The sequence below is a fragment of the Rhinolophus sinicus genome, linkage group LG11, assembly GCF_036562045.2.
Source record: "Rhinolophus sinicus isolate RSC01 linkage group LG11, ASM3656204v1, whole genome shotgun sequence".
Classification (NCBI taxonomy): domain Eukaryota; kingdom Metazoa; phylum Chordata; class Mammalia; order Chiroptera; family Rhinolophidae; genus Rhinolophus; species Rhinolophus sinicus.
In genome coordinates this window covers 13,280,227-13,302,919 of record NC_133760.1, presented here as the reverse complement: position 1 = coordinate 13,302,919, position 22,693 = coordinate 13,280,227, and the positions used below count along the sequence as shown (strand labels likewise).

The window sequence follows — 22,693 nt, the reverse complement described above, 5'->3', positions numbered from 1 at the left end:
CCTAACACTTCATCTACAGGCACGACTTTGAAATGCAGAAAATGCCCAATTTCCTAGTCCTTTCTCACAGGCACAATGATTCCCAAAGAAGGAGCTCCGACATGGAGACCAACTTGTGAATTTCTCCTTCCCTGTCTTCAGGGGCCCTGGCCTCCCACAGATGCCCACGAATTCTGCTACAGATGGTGAATGAAGGCTGCACTGACCAACTCCTTCCAAACCCACATAAAGCAGACCCTCCCTATCCCCTACCTTGCTCTAAAGGCTGCACTCAACTCTCATGAATTATCAGGGAGCCCTTGTGCTTGACCCTGACTGCACCTTAGAATTACTGAGGCACCTAATTAAAACAACACTGATGCTCCCACCAGAACCGACACACAGATTATATGAGGGGAGGGCAAAGGTAATGATCCTTCTTAAAACTTCCCATGTGATCCTACTGGGAAACGTGGGTCAAGAACCACATATAGTATCTAAGCCTTGCTTTTCAAGCTTTAATATGCATATACAGGCATACCTTGGAGATATGGGATTTGGTTCCAGATCACCATAATAAAGCAAATATTGCAATAAAGAGAGTCACACGATTTTTTTTTTTTGGTTTCCCAGTGCAAAAAAGTTATGTTTATATTGTACTGTAGTCTGTTAAGTGTGCAATAGTATTATGTGTAAAAAACTGTACGTACCATAATTTAAAAAATACTTTCTGGCTAAAAACTGATAACCATCATCGGAGCTGTCAGCAAGTCGTAATTTTATTGCTGATAGAGGGTCTATCATTCAGTGTGTGGTGGAGTCTCAGCTCCTGCTCCCCACATAAGAACACAGGATATGGTGAAGCCAAAAAGAAACACCCATAGATAGAGGAGTCATACCACTAGAGTCTCGCTGGCGGCTGGGTTGGAGACTCAGGAAGCAGGAGCCACACGGTTCGCAACCCGCCATCCCCTTGTCTCTGCCAACCAACCTCCCTTGCTAACTGCAATCTGCCTCTCCGCAATCTGCAATCCACACTCCGCCACTTGCTAGCTTAGCCACACCAGTTATATCAGTGGCTAATGGCTAACCGGTAACAGCCGATGGCCAACTAGTCACAGCTGATGACCATCTACTACCCGAGCCAGCACCTTTCCATGTGAGGCTGAGAGCCTGGAAACTAACTGCTCTCTGGGACTCAGTCCCCTCAGGGTCTTGCCTCAATGCTGATGAAAAACTATCTGTGAAGTACAATAAAACAAGTTATGCCTGTAAATCATAAGTGTTCTGGGACCCACTCAAAGAAATTGTGATTCTGCAGCTTTGGAGTGGGGCCCATGAAGTGGAATCTTTAACAAGTTCCATGTACGTGCTGATGTTGCTCCCCCTGGGCCCCATTACCTGTAGCAGTACAGCAGAGAAAGCAGACACAGCACACCTGAGCCCTTACACCATCTTCTCTCAACACGGAGACCAAAAATCATTGTCCTGAAAGATCACATTCTTTCCTGGCCCTTTAAAGATTACAGAAGGCTAGAGAAGGAAGTAATCTCTGAGGAAGAGAAGGAAAACAAAATACAACACTGCAAAATGTGCCCCTGGCAGATTGATTATTTTAAGGTGGTTATTTTTAAGAAACAGCAAGAATAAGACAAGCTCGGAAAACCAAGTAGCTGTTACCCTTTGGTAAGAAAACATTTACATTCATAAGGGAAATCTCCATTTGTAAGGGTGTTTCCCTCACTGTACCAGGAAGTGGGAAATGACTATCTCTAGAAACTCTTATCAATGGATAAGGCAGAAGTTAAATCTGCATAACAAACTTACTCTTGATTACTGTGATTTTTTTGGTCACCTCCCATAACTGCCTCCCCACCCCGAACATATTCTTTTGTCTTTAGCTGAAGATGGTATTTTAAGGTGATGCCTCTGGCTATTTGGGTGAGTCATTCCATTTTCCTGGGTCTCTCCCTTGTATACAGGAGGTATACATGTTATTAAACATTTGTTTGTTTTTCTCTTGGTAATCTGTCTGTGTCAGTTTAATTATTAGACAAGCCAAAGAACCTAGAAGGGAAGACGGATAATTTTTCCACCCCTACACAAGTCTGTGTTTGGAAAATAACAGGTACATCATTACTTCAGTGTTTATTGAGCATTTACTATGTGCTCACAAGTAGGTGCACTGTGCTGGGAACGTCACATCCATTTATGTGTGTCAATTCTCATAATACTTTAGAAGTTGGATAGTAGGTGTCTCATATTTCTTTTGAGGATGTACATGCTGGGTCCTGATGTTCTGTTTCTTCTTCTTCCCTAACAGTGATTGTAAATAAATGCTTGTATAGAATAGGAGCTGAATATAGGTGGACGGAGGAACATAGAAAGGAAACTTGGGGTAGTACTTCAGAGGAATTTCTCATTGTTTTCTTTTAATTTTTACTTTAATTTTTGGTAATAGGGTAGTGTCGTGCGGGGCGGCCTGCGGTTTCTCTGCTCCCGCTCCCCACACAAGAACGCAGGATATGGTGAGGCCAAAAAGGAACACCCACGGAGCCATAGGTAGGGGAGTCATACCATTATATTCTCGCTGACAGCTGGGTTGGACACACAGGAAGCAGGAGCCACACTATCCGCAAGCTGCGGTCCACTTCTCTGCAATCTACAACCCGCACTCCGCCGTGCTAACTGCAATCCGCTCTTGCCAGTCACCATCTGCTTGCTAGCCCCCATTTTCTGCTAGCGCAGCCAAGGCAGTTATATTAGTAGACAATGGCTCACTGGTCACAGCTGACGGCCAACTAGCCACCGCTGATGGCGATCCAATCACAGTTGATGGCCATTACTACCTGAGCCAGCACCTTTCCACGTGAGGCCGAGAGCCTGGAAACTGCACTCTTGGCTCTGTCCCCACACAGATTTTCAAAATACATAAAGTATATGGGCTCAAGTTTTGGTTAAATCTTGGGAAAACTCACATGTTATTGGTTGGAAGGGTATCTTTGCAGCTTGGAGGAGGGTATCTTGCTAGAATCTATCAAAACATGAACTGTACCATCTTCGACACAGTAATCACACTTCAAGTTGCCAAATCCAGAGGAACCCTCAGACATCTGCAGGGAAGTCGACCTGCTCAGAGGCTGCCACTGCAGCATTCTTTCCAAGAGCAGAAAAATGGAAAGGTCCCATGTGTCTTCATTCAAATGTAATGAACATAGAAAGGTTATAACTAATGCTTAAATCTTGTGTAACATCATAAATGTATATAGCAGTGAAACCTACAGTTAATATATAAAAAGGTTGTTCAAAATGCTCCAATGACAAAAAATTCTTACTGAAGGGAAGTCTTCCACATATAGGGATTTGAGAGACACACAGATTTCATGGTGGATATTAACGCATGGATATTTTCTTAAAGATCCTTGAAGGTATAAAGGAGACATTTGAACATTTGGTAATCTAGCTTTGTTTTTGTTAGGGCTGATAGAGAAGAGAATAGACTTCTCTATGAAATGCCCCTAAAAATATTGGAAATGTATTCTTAGGTGAAAGCAAATTTAGTCGTTTTCTACGGAGTATACACAGGATTTATTATCCACACCTGACAGAACATGAGAAGCAGAAGACAAAACATTTAAAATATAAAAATCTTTTATATAAAAACGGTCTTTCTTGTTACCCTCGGATAAATGTAAAGTGATTTAGAAACTGTATTTAGAAATTTTTGACGAATAGTGTCACAGTACTTTATCTTGAAGGTTTTTGAGTTTATCATTCACCTAACGAGTGGAATGAAAAGTATAAAGAACAAGATAATTTATATCTACTTTTTAAAAGTTATTACTTTTTTTAATGGAATGCTTGGTGCCCTTCAATGCCTCAGGTAGTGTGAATTTCACATTCAACTTTGCATCCTTTACACAGACAACTGCACTCGTTTCTTCATGAAATTGCTTGAGTTAAATTCTAATCGCAGGAGACGTTCCTGGATCCAACCATTGCCCCACATCGACTCCTCACGGAGGTCCCCTTTCCTGGGATGCACGAGTCAACACTTCCCAAAAAGTTTTGTCTAAACCGTTTTCAACCTATTAAAACACAGACATCTCCGTTTTCAACTTAAATGGCCCACACAACTCTAAGCTTGTATTTTAAACTGTTACAATTTTAACCATCAACTTAGAATAGGCAGAGAACATTCCAGCTTCAGTGCACACGAAAAGTTCAACAGACTCAAAACTACCAACACAGGGGCCGGCCTGATGGCTCAGGCAGTTAGAGCTCCGCGCTCATAACTCCGAAGGCTGCCGGTTCAATTCCCACATAGGCCAGTGGGCTCTCAACCACAAGGTTGCCAGTTCGATTCATTGAGTCCTGCAATGGATGGTGGGCAGCACCCCTGCAACTAAGATTGAACATGGCACCTTGAGCTGAGCTGCACCCTCCACAACTAAGATTGAAAGGACAACAACTTGACTTGGAAAAGTCCTAGAAGTACAAACTATTCCCCAATAAAGTCCTGTTCCCCTTCCCCAATAAAATCATTAAAAACAACAACAAACAACAACAACAAAAACTACAACACAGCAGCAACCTAAGAGCTCCGGAGGGAGTCCAGGCTCCGCTCCTTTCCTGCCCCAGCCCACCCTCAGGCTGGGCCCCTCACAATTTATTAGCCCCGCCCCAGGAACCCCCTCATTCCTCCAATCTCTGGCCCTGTCCCGCCCTTCCCCGGTGTCTTTTCTGGTCTGGCCACTACTCACTCCCCGCCCATTGCGAAAAGTGCTCCGCCCAGGCCCCTTGCGCGCGCCATCTTTTCCGGGGCGCCCAAGCACATTTTCTTGCAGACCCAGAAGCGAGTGGCTGTCGCAACGGCGTCCCTCACGTTCGGTCTTTCTGGTTTAAACCTGAGCGTCTCAGTCGTACACAGATGAAGCTTGGCGATCGCTACGGATGTTGAAATCCCCACACCCCGTGAAATTTCCACACCCGCTACTGGAACCGGTGAGTCACCGCCTCTCGGTGAAAGGTCCGAGCCTGACTGCTTCACTGCAGCCGGAGGTGGGTCCCCTTTTGTTTCCGGTTAAAATCTTTCTGGGGCCGCCTGGCCTGTGTCTTTCTGCTTTGGGATCATTAGACAACGCCTGCCGCATTTTCCTGCTGAAAACCCTTCATTGGCCAGTCTTCCCACCCTTGCGCCACTTAAGTCTTGGGAGATGAATTCAAACCCTTCGCCAATCGGTCCAGAGAGGCCCGAGTTCTGCCCTGGCCTGGGATTCTGCAGACGCCCTTGCTTCTGCTGTCCTGAGACTCCCTCCCTAGCTCCCCATTTAATAAGAGCCCCGATACCCGGGAAGAGTGTTGTGGCTCCTGTGTCGGTTGTGGAAGAATTGAAAACGTTGAGTTTTCACGGCATAGAAAATCATATCGTGTTGATAACTTTAGCGCTGGCCCATGCAGTGTGGCAACCACTTGCCTTTGTTGCTACTGAGCATGTGACCTGTGGATGGTCTGAATTGAGATGTGCTGTTAGGGGAAAATACACACCAGATTCTTCAAAACCGCGTAAGGGAGAAAAAGATGTGAAATACTTTACTAATATTTTTAAATATCGACTGTGTGTTGAAATGGTGCCATTTGGGTTAAAATATATTGGGATAAATAAAAGATATTGGGTAAAATACAATTTGTGATTTAAATGATGAATTATTTAAAAGGTAAACTCATTAAAATCAAATTCTGTCATCTCGTTATGGAGAACAGATTAGTGGCTTTCAGGGATTAGGGATGGGACTCAAATTAAGTGTCTTTCTTGTGGTCCTGATTGCACAGAGCTACATATGGGATAAAAGTACACACACACACACATTTTAGGGGTGAATTGTATCCCTCAAAGTTCGTATGTTGAAGTGCTAACCAGTACCTTGGAGTGTGAACTTATTTGACGATAGCGTCTGTTGACTGAACAATAATACTGACTCGGTATTCATCACCGAAAAGGATATATTCGGGAAAAGAAAAAAGGGAAAAAGGGCTGCAACCAAGCGTGTACATACTTGGCAAGCCATATGCACCTTCTGGCTTGTGTGTTAAGATGGAGGGTATTTAAGGCAAGGAGACAGGAAGTTAGAAGCATAAGAGTTTTATGAAAAGGAAGTTAGGACCATAGAGGTTGGACTAGGCCGCCTCATGAACTTCCACGAGCTCAGCTCCTCGTACAGACCTCCCAGCCTGATCATTTTCATGAAAGTCCCGGGTCATCTTTATCACGTCTTTAAAGAGGTGATAAAGCTAAAATGAAGTCCTTAATCAGGGACCGTACTCCAATTTCGTGTCCTTATTAAAAGAGGATATCTGGACAGAGGTATGCATAGTGGCAGACCCTACTAATTTTTTATTCCCCAGAACACTGGCTCTATAGGCCAGAACAATGTTAATGACAAATGACGACTTGGGACTATTGATCTGTTTATCCGCAGCTAAAAACATAAATTTCACCATGAAGACCCAGGTCGTGTTCAGGTTTTATAATAGTGAATCTGCAGTGTTCAGTGATTTGTTTTTCCTTCATAATAATTACGTTTGTTAGACTATGAATTTGGGGGCTTTTCTGTATTACTATAATTATATTTGCCCCCTTTAAATTTAATAATACCATTGTTAAGTGTATAGATTTTAAAACTTGGGGGTCATAATAGAAATGTTAATGTGTCAACCACGTATAAATCCAGGTTCGGTTTGCCAACTAGAAAGTGAAACTCACAGGAACAAAGATTACGGTTGTTTTGCCAGAGAGAGACTGGGGAGACTAGAAATGGGAAGTTGCTGTTCAGCGGGTACAAATATCAGTTATACAAGATGAATAAATTCTAGAGATCCTCTGTACAAAGGATCTATTGTGCCTGTAGTTAACACTACTTACTCTATTGTGCACTTAAAACTCCACTGAAAGGGTAGACCTCATGTTAAGTGTTCTTACCACAACAAAACAGTAACAAGAACAGCAATAAAAATACTTATGGGTCATTGGAGAATGTGAAAATGAGTGTAATATTAGGTGACATTAAGTACTTAATTTTGTGTAATACGTAATAGTCTAGGAGTTTTCAGTGACTTTTAAATCTAGGATTGATCACTTATGACAGATGAATTTTTAAGGTGTACCGATAATGTATCAACAATCTCGTATCTTGACAAGCTTCTAGAATATGCACTAGAGTGTATTGTTCTGCCCCCTGACCTACTCCCTGAAATGGATGATATAAGACTGGAAAAAGATGGACAGATTTTGAAGTTGTTTAAGGGTACTTAGAAATACATTTTACTTAAATTTGTAAATTCAAAAAATTTTCATTTTAAAATATTTAAAAGAATGAAGGTGTTCATGCATTACTGGGGAAATCCATTTACCATCCATTAATTCATTATTGGTTATGTTGTAGTTAATATTTAAAATGTGCCACCTGTATTTATAGATAAATATGTTTGTCAATTGTCTTATAGTAAAATCCAGGTGTTCCAGGTCCCAGAAATTTTTCTTTCTCTTTTGTTATGGGAGGAGCCACTGAGTAACGGGCGCCCTTTGGTTAATGAGTCTCATATGTGGAGAGAATCAAGTGTATACTTTTTTAAAATTTAAATTGCCTTTGGTTTTATTAATGATGAAATTATCTGAAGGAAGCTATTACAAATTTTATTAATTATTTTTATTTTTGAGCATTTTATTTATTTTTAAATTTTGTTGAGGTTTAAAAATATTTTTCCCAATTTTGTTGAGATATAATTGACACAAGAACAAATAAGTTTACGGTGTGTAACATAATGATTTGGTATCTGTATATATTGTGAAATGATTACCACAATATGTTAGTTAGTTAGCATCCATCACCTCACGTAATTATAAACTCTTTCCTTGTTTGTTATGATGACTTTTAAGATCTCCTTTCTTAGCAACTTTGAAATATACAATACAGTAATCTACCCTTATCAGCAGGTGATATGTTCCAAAACCTGCCTGAAATTGCAGATAGTTCTGAAGTATAGATCTAGATCTAGATATTTCCTATACATACATACCTTAATGGAGTTTAATTTATAAATCAGGCACAGTAAGAGATTAACAACAACATAAAATAGAACAATTATACTAACATATCTGATGAAAGTTATGTGAATGTGGTCTCTCAAAATAATTTTTTGAAACATTTATTTCTCAAATTTTCCTTTTTAACATTTTCAGATCTTGGTTGATGACATGTAACTGAAGCCAGGGACAATGAAACTAAGGATAAGGGGGGGACTACTCTACAGTACTGTTAACTACAGTCATCATGTTGTACATTACATCCCTGGAACTTATTTGTCTTATAACTGGAAGTTTGTACATTTTGACCACCATTATGTAATTGCCCCCCGCAGCCCCGACAGCCAGCCACAAATCAGATCTGTTTCTGAGTTTTTTTAGATTCCATGTATGTGATGTCATACAGTATGCGTCTTTCTCTGTCTGACTTGTTTCAGTTACTATAATGTCCTCAAGGTCGATCCATGTTGATGAAAATAGCAGGATTTCCCTCTTTTTAATGGCTAAATAATACAAGTGTGTGTGTGTGTGTGTGTGTGTGTGTGTGTGTGTGTGTGTGTGAATGTATATGAATATAATACATGGTGATAGACATTTAGGTTGTATCCATATCTTGGCTATTGTGAATAATGCTGCAGTGAATGTGGCTTTGCAGGTATCTCTCAGGTTAGTGATTTTGTTTCTGAAGGAAGTGATTTTTTTAAAAAGTGTACTTCCTTTCACTGACTTGTCATTGTTAACCCTTGTGGTTCAATGCTTTGGGGATCCCTCACATGTCATTTCGTGGTGCAGGAAGATATAGAACCCGGGGTATATTGGGGTAATTTGGCAGTGTATCTCACTTTTCAGAGTAGTGGGAAGTAACTTAGTCACAGCATTTACCAGGACACAGGATGTGCGACTCTCCTGTGGGATAGAGATGGACCTTATTGGAGAGAGGTCTTGTGGGTTGGTCTTCTATCCTGTCCAAGTTGCCCACCTGGAGGGTATAATGGGCAGTGGTTTCTCTTTCTTAGAATCTCTGCCCCTCATTTGCTTATAATTTCTCTAACCCATTGTCTGCCTGTCACCTGCTCTGCAGTGGACACAGGGACACTGCCCAGACTACTCTTCTTTGGGCGGTGACAGGCGCAGGGAGGTCGTAGCAGAGACTGGAGAGGGTAGAAGAGACCAGGCAGTTTGTCGCTCTCCTACTTTGCCTCAGGTGGCATCAAAATCAGGGCTGTGTCATTGATCAGATGATGGTCCTGGCTGCAGGGCACCAGGAAAGCCACATCCACGCCCCACTGTCCAGCTAGTCCTTGGGGGTGGAAGGAGCTTCCAGCTGGGGCTCATCTCGGTGTCACCTCAACATTCTAAGTAAAACACCCAGAATGTATTACTTTTCTCCCTGGACATTGAATAAAAGATAGACAAAAGAAGTTTTTGTAGAATGAAGAATTGTATCTTAAATTAGTAAATTTGAATATGAAAAGTTCCGTTACAAAAGATTTTGCTGTATTTTATTTTTGGAAGATGTACTTTGGGAAAGACGTACTGTGGGAAGATTTTACTCCATTTTGCTATACGCCGACCACTGCTCTTAGTCTTAAATTAAACTGCAGCGGTATGGGAAGCATGAATCAGTCATTTCAGATAACTTTTTAAAAGATTTGAACCTCTTAAAGAATATGTAAAAAATAGATAGGCTTTAAAAAAAAAACTCACTTGGAGGAGTTTTCAGAAATAACATCATCACCTGCCCCCTGCCCCACAGAGTTGGTCAAGTGTGTGGGCGGAGCATCATTGTTTTAATTAAATGCTCCAGACTATTGTAAGGTGAGGCCAGCCAGGATTAGCAGGACGACCGGAGGGCACAGTTGTGAGAGTTGAGAGCAGGCTTTGGTCCGTTCGGTTTGGGAGGGTCAGGAGAGCACCCTCCATTCTCATTGTTGTGAAATTTGTGCAAGTCTGTTTGAGCGGAGAGCACAAGAAGACGGAAAAGAAAAAACTGAGTTTGATGGAGCTCATTGTTCATGCATCCCTCCTGCAGGACAGGAGACAGTGGCCTTTTCAGCATTTCAAGGCCCTTCTGGCTGTGGGTGTGGATGAAGCAGATGAAGGTGCTGCTCTGGTGCCTCTGAAGGCAAGTTCTCGAGATGCAGATGTGATTCCTCAACTTAACATCGCCTGAGAAAACGACCCAGAGCAGGTGGAGGGAGGACAAAATGGCTGCTTCTCAGGTAAACCTGTCCCGGGTCACAGGCTGAGTCCACTTTTCCCCCTAAAATCCGTGGATTTAGAACTGCAGACCTTTAATTCTCTACTTCTGATGTTCCTGCTTAGCAAGCTTGTTTTCAACTACTTCTTTTTCCTCTTCTTATGATTGTCATGGTCACCTCGTTAGAATACTTCTCCTCTGTCCCAGTGCCTTCTCTCCATTTTCTCCATCCAGGGTTCCTGTAGGGCACAGGAATTCTCACCATGAATGAATGACGTTTGTGGGGTGGGAAGAAAGTTTGCTCTACCCTCAGTGATCTTTCTGGTGGTCTAATGATCAAATAGACATGAGAGAGATTAGCAAGAGAAAACATCCAAATTGAATACATACATATATATGGTAAGCCCACATACATGAGACAGTCAGAGAACCAACTTGCATGAGAGGTTAAGAGACAGAAAGCGCAAGTGGGTATAAAAAATCTGAGCCTGGGAAGAAGCAAGGTGCCTTGGGGCTGCAGTAGGTCATTGCAGGGAGAGCACATGTTCCATAATGACGAGTTTTCCTTGCCGTGTAGATAGGTAAAAAGTCATTTCTGGTTTTAACTCTATTCGTGGGACAGTCTCCTAATTTAATTTTTTCTAGATAGTTAAGGAGGTGGGCGATTTTTCCCTTGAGCCCACAGGGTCTCAGTTACCTTTAGCTCAAAATAATCTACATGTCATGATGCGCATCTTGGGGTGGTTTGCTCTAGACCCCTATACCTTCAGCTGTTGAAAACATTCCTTTTGAGGGCAGGCCCGGTAGCTCAGGAGGTTGGAACACCATGCTCCTAACTCCGAAGGCTGCCGGTTCGATTCCCACATGTGCCAGTGGGCTCTCAACGACAAGGTTGCCAGTTCAATTCCTGGAGTCCCGCAAGGGATGGTGGGCAGCACCCCCTGCAACTAAGATTGAACACGGCACCTTGAGTTGTGCTGCCACTGAGCTCCCAGATGGCTCAGTTGGTTGGAGTGCGTCCTCTCAACCGTAAGGTTGCCGATTCGACTTCCGCAAGGGATGGTGGGCTGCGTCCCCTGCAACTAGCAACGGCAACTGGACCTGGAGCTGAGCTGTGCCCTCCACAACTAAGACTGAAAGGATGACTTAAAGCTGAATGGCACCCTCCACAACTAAGATGGAAAGGACAACAACTTGACTTGGAACAGCCTGGAAGTACACACTGTTCCCCAATAAGGTCCTGTTCCCCTAACCCAAGAAAAATTAAAAAAAAATACACAACAGAAAACATTCCTTTTGTGACAGATCAACATGGGAAGGCATTGATGTCTAAGATTCCTATTGGGATGGGGCCAGATGCTCGTGTATCTGAAGAAGGGATATGTAGATTTTAGAATCCTCAGGATGCAACATCAGGTCTTTAGAAGACGCTTCATAATAGGCACATTGAACCAGCACAGCATTAATGGTCAGAATAGCTGAGAAACTTCTGAAAAGCAAGCATAATTAGAAGAGACTTGCTCACTACATTGGCAAGAAAGACTATTTAAATGCACTGTTAGATTTGGAGAATATGAGAGCTGTGTATGGTTTGAAATTTGTATACAACTGATAATTAGCGGTGATGATGTGTCTTTCCCTGTGCTGCAGTCACCTGATGTCACTTCCATTTCACCTGATTTTCACTTGTTTCAGGTGGTCTCTTCACTATAAAGTTAACATTTTTTCCTGTGTCATTAATGAGGGTCTTGGAAGGATTTATTGAGAGATGTGCATAAACCATCCCATTTCATCTGGAAACTCACTTCTTAGTTTCTCTTTGCTTATAGTTGTTTAGCAAAATGATGTCTCTCACTTTGTTTGCTGCAGATACTGGCTTTTGCAAGTGGAGGCTTTAATCAGTCAGGCCTTGGACTTGTAAATTTCTTTGTATTGCACAGTCATGGAGCAGACATACTCTGCTTTGTCACTGCTTTGTATTTTCAAAACGTTTACAAGAATCATATTAATGAATGTTCAACTGTGTTAAATTTCTAAAATATTGCTCAGCACAAAGGATAAGAAAAATTTTTCAAAGAAATAAAAGACTAAGAATAGCTCCAGCTTCTTTTGTATCATTGTATGTGTTCATCTCCCTTGTATGTTTATAAAATCCAAAGAGTATCCACAAAGAGATTTATGAGATTAACAGTTGAAAATCATCTTGATTTCACTGACATGAAATTTGGTACTTCTTAATCCCTTCACCTTTTTCATCCAGCCCTCTAAGCCCCCTGACATCTGGCAATCATCAGTTCTCTGTATCCATTTTTTGGTTTTGTTTTGTTTGTTTACTATGTTTTTTTAGATTCCGCAGATAAACGAAATCAGATGGTATTTGTTCTCTGCCTGACTTATTTCACTCAGCATCATATTCTCTAGGTCCATCCATGTTGTTGCAGATGGCAAGGTTTCATTCTATCTTAGGGCTGAGTAATACTCCATTGTATGTATGCGCCAAGTCTTTAACTGCCCTCTACCATTGTACACTTGGGTTGCTGCCATATCTTGGCTGTTGTCAATAATGCTACAATGAACATAGGAATGCAGGTGTCTTTTCAAATTATTGTTTTGGATTTCTTCAGATAAATACCCAGAAGTGGAATTGCTGGTGACTTGTCTCTTTTTATAGCCTTTGTTTGAAAGTCTTTTTTGTCTGATAAAAACATTGCTACCCCAGCTGTTTTGTTTGTTTCTGTTTCTATGAAATACGTTTTCCGTCCCTTCACTTTCAGTCTGTGTGTGTCTTTTGATCTGGAGTAGGTCTCTTGGAGGCAGCATGTGTATGGGTCTTCTCTTATCCATTCAGCCACCCTATTTCTATTGATTGGAGAATTTAATCCTTTTACATTTAAAGTAATTACTGATAGGTATGTAGTTATTGCCATTTTATTATTCATAGATTTGATCTTTGTTCTCTTGTTCCTCCTCTTCTCTCTCCCTCTCTGGCTCCGTCCCTGTAACATTTCTTGTAATACTGGTTTGGTGGTGATGAACTCCTTTGCTAAAGGAAGCTTTCTCTTGTCTGGAAACCTCTTTTTCTGTCCTTCAGTTCTAAATGATAGCTTTGCTTGTAGAGTAATCTTGGTTGTAGGTCCTTGCTTTTCTTCACTTTGAATATTCCACGCCAGTCCCTACTGGCCTGCCAAGGTTCTGTTGAGAAATCAGCTGACAGTCTGATGGGAGCTCCCTTGAAGGTAACTGCTTTTCTCATGCTGCTTGTAAGATACTCTTTGTCTTTCACCTTTGGCATTTTGATTATGGCATGTATTGGTGTGGGCCTCTTTGGGTTTACCTTGCTTGGGACTGTCTGCATTTTCTGGGCTCATATGTCTGTTTCATTTGCCAAATTAGGGAAGTTTTCCATCATTATTTCTTGAAGTAGGTTTTCAATTTTTGTTCTCTTGTTGGTACTCTTGATGTTGTCCCAGAGGCCCCTGAAACTATTCTCATTTTTTCGGATTCATTTTTCTTTTTCCTATTCTGGTTGGGTGGGTGTTTTTGGCTAACCTCGCTTCTAAATCACCAAGTCAGTCCTCTGCTTCTTCTAATCTACTGTTGATTCTCTCTAATGTATTCTTCATTTCAGTTATATTGTTCATTTGTGGCTGGTTCTTTTAAATATTTCCTACGTCCATTTTTGGTTTCCTATCTTTTTTCTAAAGTTCTCACTGAATTCATCTACTCTTCCCGTAAGTTCATTGAGCATCCTTGTCACCATTGTTTTGAACTTTTATCTTGTAGATTGCTTTTCTACTTTTTTTTTTTCCAGTTCTTTTTCTGGAGTTTCGTCCTGTTATTTCCTCTGGCTATATTTGTTTGTTTCCTCATTTTGGCTGACTTGTTGTGTTTGTTTTTATGTATTAGGTAGATCTGGTACATCTCCTGGTCTTGGCAGAGTGGGCTCATGTAGGAGTTGTCCCCTTGGAACCAGTCACATAGTCTCTCTGGTCATCTGACACAGGTGCTCTAAGTGTTTCCCTTGTGTGGATTGTTTGTGCTCCCCGATTGCTGAGTCTTGACTGCTCTGGGACATCAGTGGGAGGAATTGACCCTAAGGCTACGTGGAATGGCTGGAACTACACGGGGTGAGCTGTTGTGCAGGGGCTGACCCCATGGAATAGTTTTCACTTTAGTATGCCACTGGTGCCTGCTGAGTTGATGCTTTGGGTGTGTCATTTGTTCAGGTTGTTAGGTGGTGCTCGGGTGGGGTCTGAAGCTGGGCTCAGGGTGTTTTTGTTCTGTGGCCTTTTGGAAGGACCTCTGGCGCAGACCGAGTTCAGATGCTGCCTGTGCTCAGCGCAGTGCCACCTGGTAAGAGCTACAAAGTGATCTGCAGAAGCTTGCTGTTTGTGCTGGGCTTGGAGGTGCTTGGGAGAGACTAAAGCACAAACCATCTGGCTGCCACTAGTGCTGGGCTTAGGGCCACTTAGGGGGAAATACAGGGCATACGGAGTGAACCTTTGAGAGAATTTAGGAAAGTCCTCCGCACAAGTTGTGACGGGGCAGTTTATATGGAAAAGCCACTGGAAGCCCCTGGGGTGGGCCAACAGGTAGGGTGGGGTGTGGTCTTGGAATCAACAGGGTGGGGTGAACGTGTTAGCCCGGTTGATGGAGATACAGACTTGTCCAGTGCCCATGCCTGCGGTCTGTGTGCTTGGAGGAGGCTGAACAAAAGAACAATAGCAGTCTCTACCTACGAACAATGGTGTCCACGTGCCCTCTGTATGGGGCATGGGCTCAACAAAGGAACAGTGGCATCCTCTATCATTCTGACCTTACCTGAAGCTGGACATTACATTTCCTCCCTGTATGTCCCAGGTACCTTTCGATCTGCTGCCCCAGTGCTAGAGCTCAGCATGCGTGAGTCCATCAGTGTGTAAGTGCCCGCGCGGGCCCTTTAAGAGGACGGCCTGGGACTTCAGCAGCCCTCTGTCTCTCTCAGTCACAATCCCCACTGTGTTTCACAGCCAGAAGTTATGGGGATTTCTCTTGTCAGTACTGGATTCCTGGGCTGTGAAGTCTGGTGTGGGTCTGGGACCTCTCTCCTCATGGGGTCCTCCACACTGAGGTATTCCACCTTATTCTTAACCACCATGCGTGGGTATGGGACCAGCCCATTATACATCTCCTCCATTGTACCAGTCTTGATGTGGCTTCTTTTTCATATCCTTAGTTGTGGGATTTCTGTTTAGCCCGTTTTCACGGAGTTCTCAACGGTGTTGTTCTGTAGTTTAGTTGTAATTCTGTTGTGGTTGTAGGAGGTGGCAAGCACAGAGTTTTCGTACTCCACCATCTTGACCGCCATATATTAAAATTTCAAAAAAGATTGTACTCGCTATGCCTACTGTTCCATGAGACCTGTAAATTCCATTAAATTGTTTTGGTTTCGCATCCTGTGTGAAAATGTCCCTCTGTTTTTCTCCTCTGTGATATTTAAAAATGTGGTTCACGGACTGGAGACATTGGCATCACTATTTAAATGTGAGAGTGTTAAAAATGTGGAAAATCCTACCCCACCCCAGAAGTCCTGAATCAGTATCTGCATTTTTACCAAATTTCCAGTCTGTTGGTACACACATTAAAATTTGAGAAGTAATTTACCCTTCATTTGAACACAATGACTTCTCTACCTGAGATAAAGACATCTTTTATCTTTTATGATACAAATAACAATACTCACAGCTAGATATACCTGAGTTAATGCCTTAATTTTTACAATTTATCTTTCAGAAAAATAAAGTATCTACAGTGGTTTGGTGGATCATACGTCATCGTCTTATCTCAGAGTTAGAAAACACATTAGGGAATATTACGGTCAAAAATGATCTTATTGGCTATTTCAGGATCCTCTCCTAGGTCAAATCCATTTCTCTTAAGTCTCTGTTCTCATGTTTTGTCACATTATCAACTCTGTCTATAACCTCTCGGTAAATGTGTCTTGTTTCAGGAACTGTTGACCTTCAGGGATGTGTTCATAGAATTCTCTCAGGAGGAGTGGGAGTGCCTGGACCCAGCTCAGCGGAAACTGTACATGGATGTGATGTTGGAGAGCTATAGGAACCTGGTCTCCCTGGGTGAGGATGACTTTCTTCCAGAGGTCCTACTCCGCCGAAGTAGTTTTATTTCCTTCATCAGTAGAATGTCTCCTGGGAGCTTCTCCTTTGTATGGTAGAGTTACAGAGCCCTGCTCTCAAGGAACAAATTGCGGGTTTGCTGGTGTAGGAAAGAAAGGTTTCCTGAAGTACTTCGAAGTGGAACTCAGGATCGGAACTACTTTAAATGTTTTCTAGTATAGTAATGGTGCTGTCAGAAAACAATGTTGTGGGAAATCATTTCCTGGAACAGTCTAATATTCTACAGTGTCCTCTCTTCTCATTTGAGCACAATACTAGATTGGAAATTGGAAAACCTCCATCACAAGCCATGTTCCCTTTTCTGATAAACAGGACGTGTAGTCTTTAAAGAAGACCTGCTCAGCTTTTTAGAGAAAATGAAGAAGCCCTGGAATTTGAAGAGAAAAAAGACAATATCCATCCACCCAGGTATGTGGGAATGAAGGAAGCGCATGACGACAGGTGAGAGGTTCCAAAAGTCACACAGGAAAACAGACCTTAAATTATGGTTTGAGAAGACCTTCGATGAAAATGAGTTTTGAGAAGGCCAGGTTTATTTCTGTTGTTCTGTCCCCTAAGGATTTTCCTTCTGCTCACATCACATTGGCAGTGAAAGGCAAAGTCTTCCCCTTCGGCTGTGTGGGCTGGCATGATACAGATAACTCTTCCATTGCTTTGCAGGCCTGGGAATGTCTATGTAAATTGCTGAGGAAATCTGTTAAGCTATAGTTTAAGTTCCGATTTTTTATCGTGTTAGCAGTTTTGATGGAGTGGTTGAAATACTGGAAGTTGGTTCAGAATTCCCTGGAACACTGGGGACGAATGTCATACGTTCTGCTGTATAATTTCTAATCCTATAGAGGCTTCAATCTTGACCTTACAAAGCACAGACTCAGGAATGTCATCACAGCGCAATGCATCTTGTTTAAATGAGAAAGTCGAATTCTGTGTTTCACTTGAAAATGTCCTTTTGCTTTGTGTGAAGCAGCGTTAGGAATTTGAAGTCTATATGCCTGAATTCCTCAATGTTGTAACAATTTCATGTTTCTATTTACCTCATAGGATTATTTTTCTTACTAAATTTTTGAGATGACATTGGTTAATAAAATTATATAGGTTTCAAGAGTAGAATTCTATAATATATCATCTATGCATTGCATTGTATATTCACCATCCAGAGTCAGTTCTCCTTCCATCACCATATATTTGACCCCCTTTTCCCTCTTCTAACACCCCCTCCCTCTCCCTCTGGAAACCACTAAACTATTGTCTGTGTCCACGAGTTTTTATTTCTTTGTTTGTCTTGTTTGTTGCTTTCAGTTGTATATCCCACATGAATCAAGTCATGTTGTTCTTCACTTTTTCTCTCTTAAGTTCTTTAGTTTAGCATGATAATCTCAAGATCTATACATGTTTTCGCAAATGGCAGTATTTCTCTGTCTGAGTAGCATTCCATTGTGAATAGGTACCACATCTTTTTTCTTTTTTTTCTTTCCAGAACACAAAACACCTTTATTACGTGGACTAAGCTAGGAGGGAGGATGATTTCTTTGCATTTCCGGGCCTTGGTTTTCCTCAGATAGAACTCCAGCTCCTTGCCCTCTAGCACATAGCCATCTGCCGGGCCATGCTGGCCCGGTCTTGAAACAATGCATGCAAGAAGCTTGCCCTGCTGGAACTGCTCCTCTAGAAGGCTGCTGATTTTGGCATTCTTTTTCCTTTCATCATATTTCTTCTGAATTTTATTTGATCATTTTTTGTTTAAAATCTCTTCCTCCTCAGGAGTCAGTGGGCTCCCTTGCGGCCCAGGGGTAGTGCATAGTGCGACTCATGACACTCTCGGTACACTGTGCTGTCAGTGAGCACGATGCAGTTCTTTACGAGGGTCTTGGTGCAGACAAGTTCATTGTTGGATGCATTGTAGACAATGTCAGTAATCCTTGTTTTGTATGTACAACACTCAGATCCCCAGGAGCAGTTCCTCTCATCCATCTTCAATGTGCCTCGTTGCCTCCACACACATGGACTGTGTGTATGTGGCAGGGGCCTATCTTAGTGTTGGCAGCAGGGTGTCCCAGCTCATATTTTTCGTTCTTGTAGTAGGACTTTCTCTTGTCCCTGGTCTTGAGGCGCTTGTGCCAGTTGTTCCAAGAGATGTCCACGTCTCGGTGCCAATTGGAAAGAGCCCACATCTTCGTTATCCAGTCATATTTTGAAGGACACTTTGGTTGTTTCCATGTCTTGGCCATTATGAATAATGCTTCAGTGAACATAGGGGTACGTATATCTTTATGGATAAATGTTTTCAGAATTTGGGGGTCGATGCCCAGAAGAGGGATTTTTGGGTTGTATGGTGATTCCGTTCTGAATTTTTTGAGGAATCTCCGTACTGTTTTCTGTAGGGGCTGTACCAAATTACATTCCCATCAACAGTGTGTGAGGATTCTTTTTGCCCCACAGCCTCTCCAACACTTGTTATTACTTGTCTTGCTGATGATAGCCACTCTAACAGGTGTGAGGTGATACATCATTGTGGTTTTGATTTGCATTTCCGTAATCGCTAGTGAAATTGAGCTTTTTTTCATACGTTTCTTGGCCGTATGAAAATTTTTTCATACATTTTTTCATATGTTTCTTGGGAGAAGTGTCTGTTCAGGTCCTCTGCCCATTTTTTAATTGGATTGTTTGTTTTTTGTTGTCAAGTTGTATGCGTTCTTTATATATTTTGGATATTAGCCCCATATCGGAGATGTTGTTTGCAAATATCTTCTCCCATTCAGTTGGTTGCCTCTGTTTTGTTGATAGTTTCTTTTGCTGTGTAGAAGCTTTTTTTAGTTTGTTATCGTGCCATTCATTTATTTGTGCCTTTACTTCCCTTGGCTTTGAGGTCAAATTCATAAAATCCTCTCTGAACCCAAGGTCCATATATTTAATACCTATGCTTTCTTCTATACAATTGATTTTTTCAGGTCTTATTTTTAGGTCTTTGATCCATTTTGAATTAATTTTGTTAGATGGTGACAGAAAGCAGTGTAGTTTCATTCTTTTGCACGTGGCTTTGCAATTTTCCCAGCACCTTTTCTTCCATTGTATGTTTCTGGTTTCTTTGTTGAAAATTATCTGCCCCTATGTATGTGGGTTTGTGTCTGAGTTTTCAACTCCAGTCCAGTGGTCTGTGTGTTTTTGTGCCAATACCATGCTGTTTTTATTATTATGCTTTGTATTGTAAATTGAACTCAGGAGTGTGATACCTCCAGTCTTGTTGTTTTTGTCTCAGGCTTGCTTTGTCCATTTGGGGTCTCTTGTGATACCATAGAAATCTGATGAATTTTTTGGTTCTATTTCTTGAAAAAATGCCGTTGAGATTTTGTTAGGGATGGCATTAAATCTGTGTATTGCTTTTGGTAATATGGCCCTATTAAGTATATTGATTCTTTCCATCCATGAACATGGAATATCTTTCTATTTACTTGTGTCTTCAATTTTATTTATTTGTTTGTTTATTTATTTGTTTGTTTATTTATTTATTTTTACAGTGAAAAATTTTTATATATAGAACTAGCCAGATTGATTCAGTTTAGATGATCCCAATTTTGTTGTCAACATTCAAAACATCATAGTCAGGAGCCAGTCGAACACATGCCTTGTCTCCATCAGGCCTGATCAGGCTGTTTGTTTGACCTCGGCCATGTCAGTGTCATAGAGCTTCTTCACAGTCTATTTGATCAAGTTTTTTTAAAAATTCACTTGTTTTTTTTCATCACCTGAAAGAACTGTAGAAACAATGTCCTCACTTTATTGAGTAGCTATAAATGGCTGACACACCATTTCCAACACTAGATTATAGCAGCGTGGTATAATTTCAGGGTCAAAGTAAAATTACGTAAATTTGGTATGTGTGTTTAGTCCTTATAAACACTCAGTTTATAAGAAGCTGCTTCTCTTGCTGAAAAGCCAAGGATGCATTAAACTTTTGGATTCCATTTTGGTTTTCCCTAAGCACAATGTTACTAAAAAGAAATGGACTTCAGGGAAATGTGACCAATTGCATTTCCTAATTCCAATTAGTAGCTCTAAAACAGCTGTCACACAGGGTTAGACCTGGAAGAGGAATGCAGGCTTGTTTCCAAAGTGGCATGAGCACGAGTTCACACGTGTGTGTTTTCAGCCTATGCTTAGGCTGTTGACTGCCTTGAGAGTACCAGGTGCAAATTTACCAGGCAGATAGTAGGTAAGTGCACACAAGGACCACTCATCAGAAACAGACCTATGTTTCCTGTATATCTGTCATAAAGAACTTAGAATGAAATATTTACACACATATCAAATCTGTGAGAAAAACAAAACTCATTTTTGTGTGTTGATATTTTATCCTGCATTTTGCAACATTTCTTTGGATTGTGCGTGTGAGTGTTTGTCAACGTGGATTCTTTAGGGTTGTCTACTATAAAATTTTGTCATCTGTCAACAGATATTTTACTTTTTCTGTGTGTGGTTATAATGAGGGTTACTTACAATATTTTAAGTTATAATGCTCTATTTTAATCTCTGTCTAATGCTAAAACTTAACTATTACTTTATCCATCCCTGTATGGACTTACATTAATTATTGCTGTCATGTTGTATCTTTTTTGTGGTGTATCTTACAACATTGATTTAAGATTTTATTGCTTGTATTTTTAAAAATTCGACAGGAGAAATAAAAGTGATCTGTGTTTATTATACTATAGGTTTCTATTTTTGTGTACACATTTATATTTAGTAGAGAGCTTTACATTGTCTTATGGTTTTCTTTGTTTAGAATCCTTTTGTTTCCTCTACAAAGACTTTCGTTAGCATTTTTCTTAGGGCAGTTGTAACAGTAAGAAACTTCTCGGGGTTTTTCATCTGGGAAAGTCTTTATTTCTCCATTGTTGAAAGACAGTTTTGCCAGATGTAGTATTCTTGGTTGATAGTTTTAGTCTTTAAGCCCTTTTAATATTTTATTTGATACTCTTCTTCCTACAAGATTTCTGCACAGAAACCCAATGATAATCTTAGAGCAGCTGTCTTTCACATGACAAGTTGCTTTTTATTTGTTGCTTTCAAAATTTAGTTTCTGTGATTCACGAATGTTTGATTATAATGTATCTGTTGGTATTTTTACATTCATCCTACTTAGAATTCAGTGAGCTGCTTAAATTTGTATTTCTGTTTCTTCAAATGGGGGAATTTTAAGCCATCTTTCATATAAGCTGTCTGCCCCATTTCTGTCTCCTCTCCTTATGGTGTCCATTAATGTGTGTATTGGTCCTCTTGATATCCCATGAGTCCCTTAGGCTATACTGACTTTTTGACATTTCTTTGCTTCCCTAAGCCCACAATTTAAAATGAACTGTGTTCGAGTTGTCTGACCCTTTATTGTGCTTGATCGAGTCTGTTGGTGATTCTTTGTATTTTAAAATTCAGGCATTGTATTCTCCAGCTTCCAATCTTTGTGGTTCTTTTTCTGTACTTTCTGTCTCTTTGCAGTTTCATTTTGGTCTTGCCAAGTTTTCCTGATATTTAGTTGTCTACGTGTCCTCTCTTTTTCCCAATTGAGCTCCTTTAAGATATTTATTTTCAAATCTATGTCAGGTAATCAATGGATCTGTATTAATTTAGGGTCACTTTCTGGAGATTCATTTTATTCCTCTGGACCATGTGTTTCTGTTTCTCTGTATGCCTCGTGACCTTGTTTTGCGATTAGGGTGTTTAAGAAACAGCTATAGTTCCCAGGCTTTGTGAACTTTCTTTGTGTCGGGAGCACAAATAAGTATCAGCTGTGCTTGAAATTCTAAGGGGTGCCAAACCTCTGCTGCGGATGTTTGTTCTCTGTGTTTTCTATATGTAATTTTCCAGTTTTAAATGTTCAGTTTCTTCTTTAGAGCCCGTGATCTTTTTTTATCCCTGGTGTCTGTCCTCACTACAGCAGTTGAGCTGGTGGTTGAACAATGACTAATTTTTTTTTTCTTAGCCAGAACGCATTCACAGTGTACTACCATTTCCTTAGCGATCTCTGCCATACAAAACAGAAACAAGTCCCTCGGGCAGCTGCCAAAATATCAGATCATTAGATACAAAATAGACACCTTTATTTCTCTCAGGAGAAGAAACTGGGAATTGAGAGTTTTCCCACAATCATTTTATAGGGTGAGCAAATGTAAGCAATGTTTCTTCCGTCATTGATGTGACTCTCTCTCATTTTGTGCTTTTCTGGGGTGCCGTGATCTCTGACCTGGCTTCTGGTGTACTTGA

The 22,693-nt window shown here is 41.0% G+C and overlaps 1 protein-coding gene and 1 pseudogene across 1 annotated transcript; one reads left to right on the top strand and one right to left on the bottom strand.

Annotated features, from left to right (window-relative positions):
* Positions 1-4,781: 4,781 nt before the first annotated feature.
* On the top strand, positions 4,782-17,825 carry LOC141567637 (KRAB domain-containing protein 5-like). Its single transcript, XM_074315844.1, has 3 exons — positions 4,782-5,040; positions 16,252-16,378; positions 16,751-17,825. Exons 1-3 carry the CDS (start codon positions 4,933-4,935, stop codon positions 16,858-16,860), a joined length of 345 nt encoding a protein of 114 aa, XP_074171945.1. The 5' UTR covers positions 4,782-4,932; the 3' UTR covers positions 16,861-17,825.
* Positions 17,796-18,609, bottom strand: LOC141567671 (small ribosomal subunit protein eS8 pseudogene; annotated as a pseudogene).
* Positions 18,610-22,693: the final 4,084 nt, after the last annotated feature.

What these genes read in the sequence shown, in the direction of transcription:
- LOC141567637 (XM_074315844.1), top strand. Translation starts at nt 4,933, where the DNA reads ATGTTGAAATCCCCACACCCCGTGAAATTTCCACACCCGCTACTGGAA. An exon ending in CTGCTTCACTGCAGCCGGAG is followed by an intron (nt 5,041 to 16,251) that starts GTGGGTCCCCTT and finishes GTCTTGTTTCAG; the next exon opens with GAACTGTTGACCTTCAGGGA. An exon ending in TAGGAACCTGGTCTCCCTGG is followed by an intron (nt 16,379 to 16,750) that starts GTGAGGATGACT and finishes TCTGATAAACAG; the next exon opens with GACGTGTAGTCTTTAAAGAA.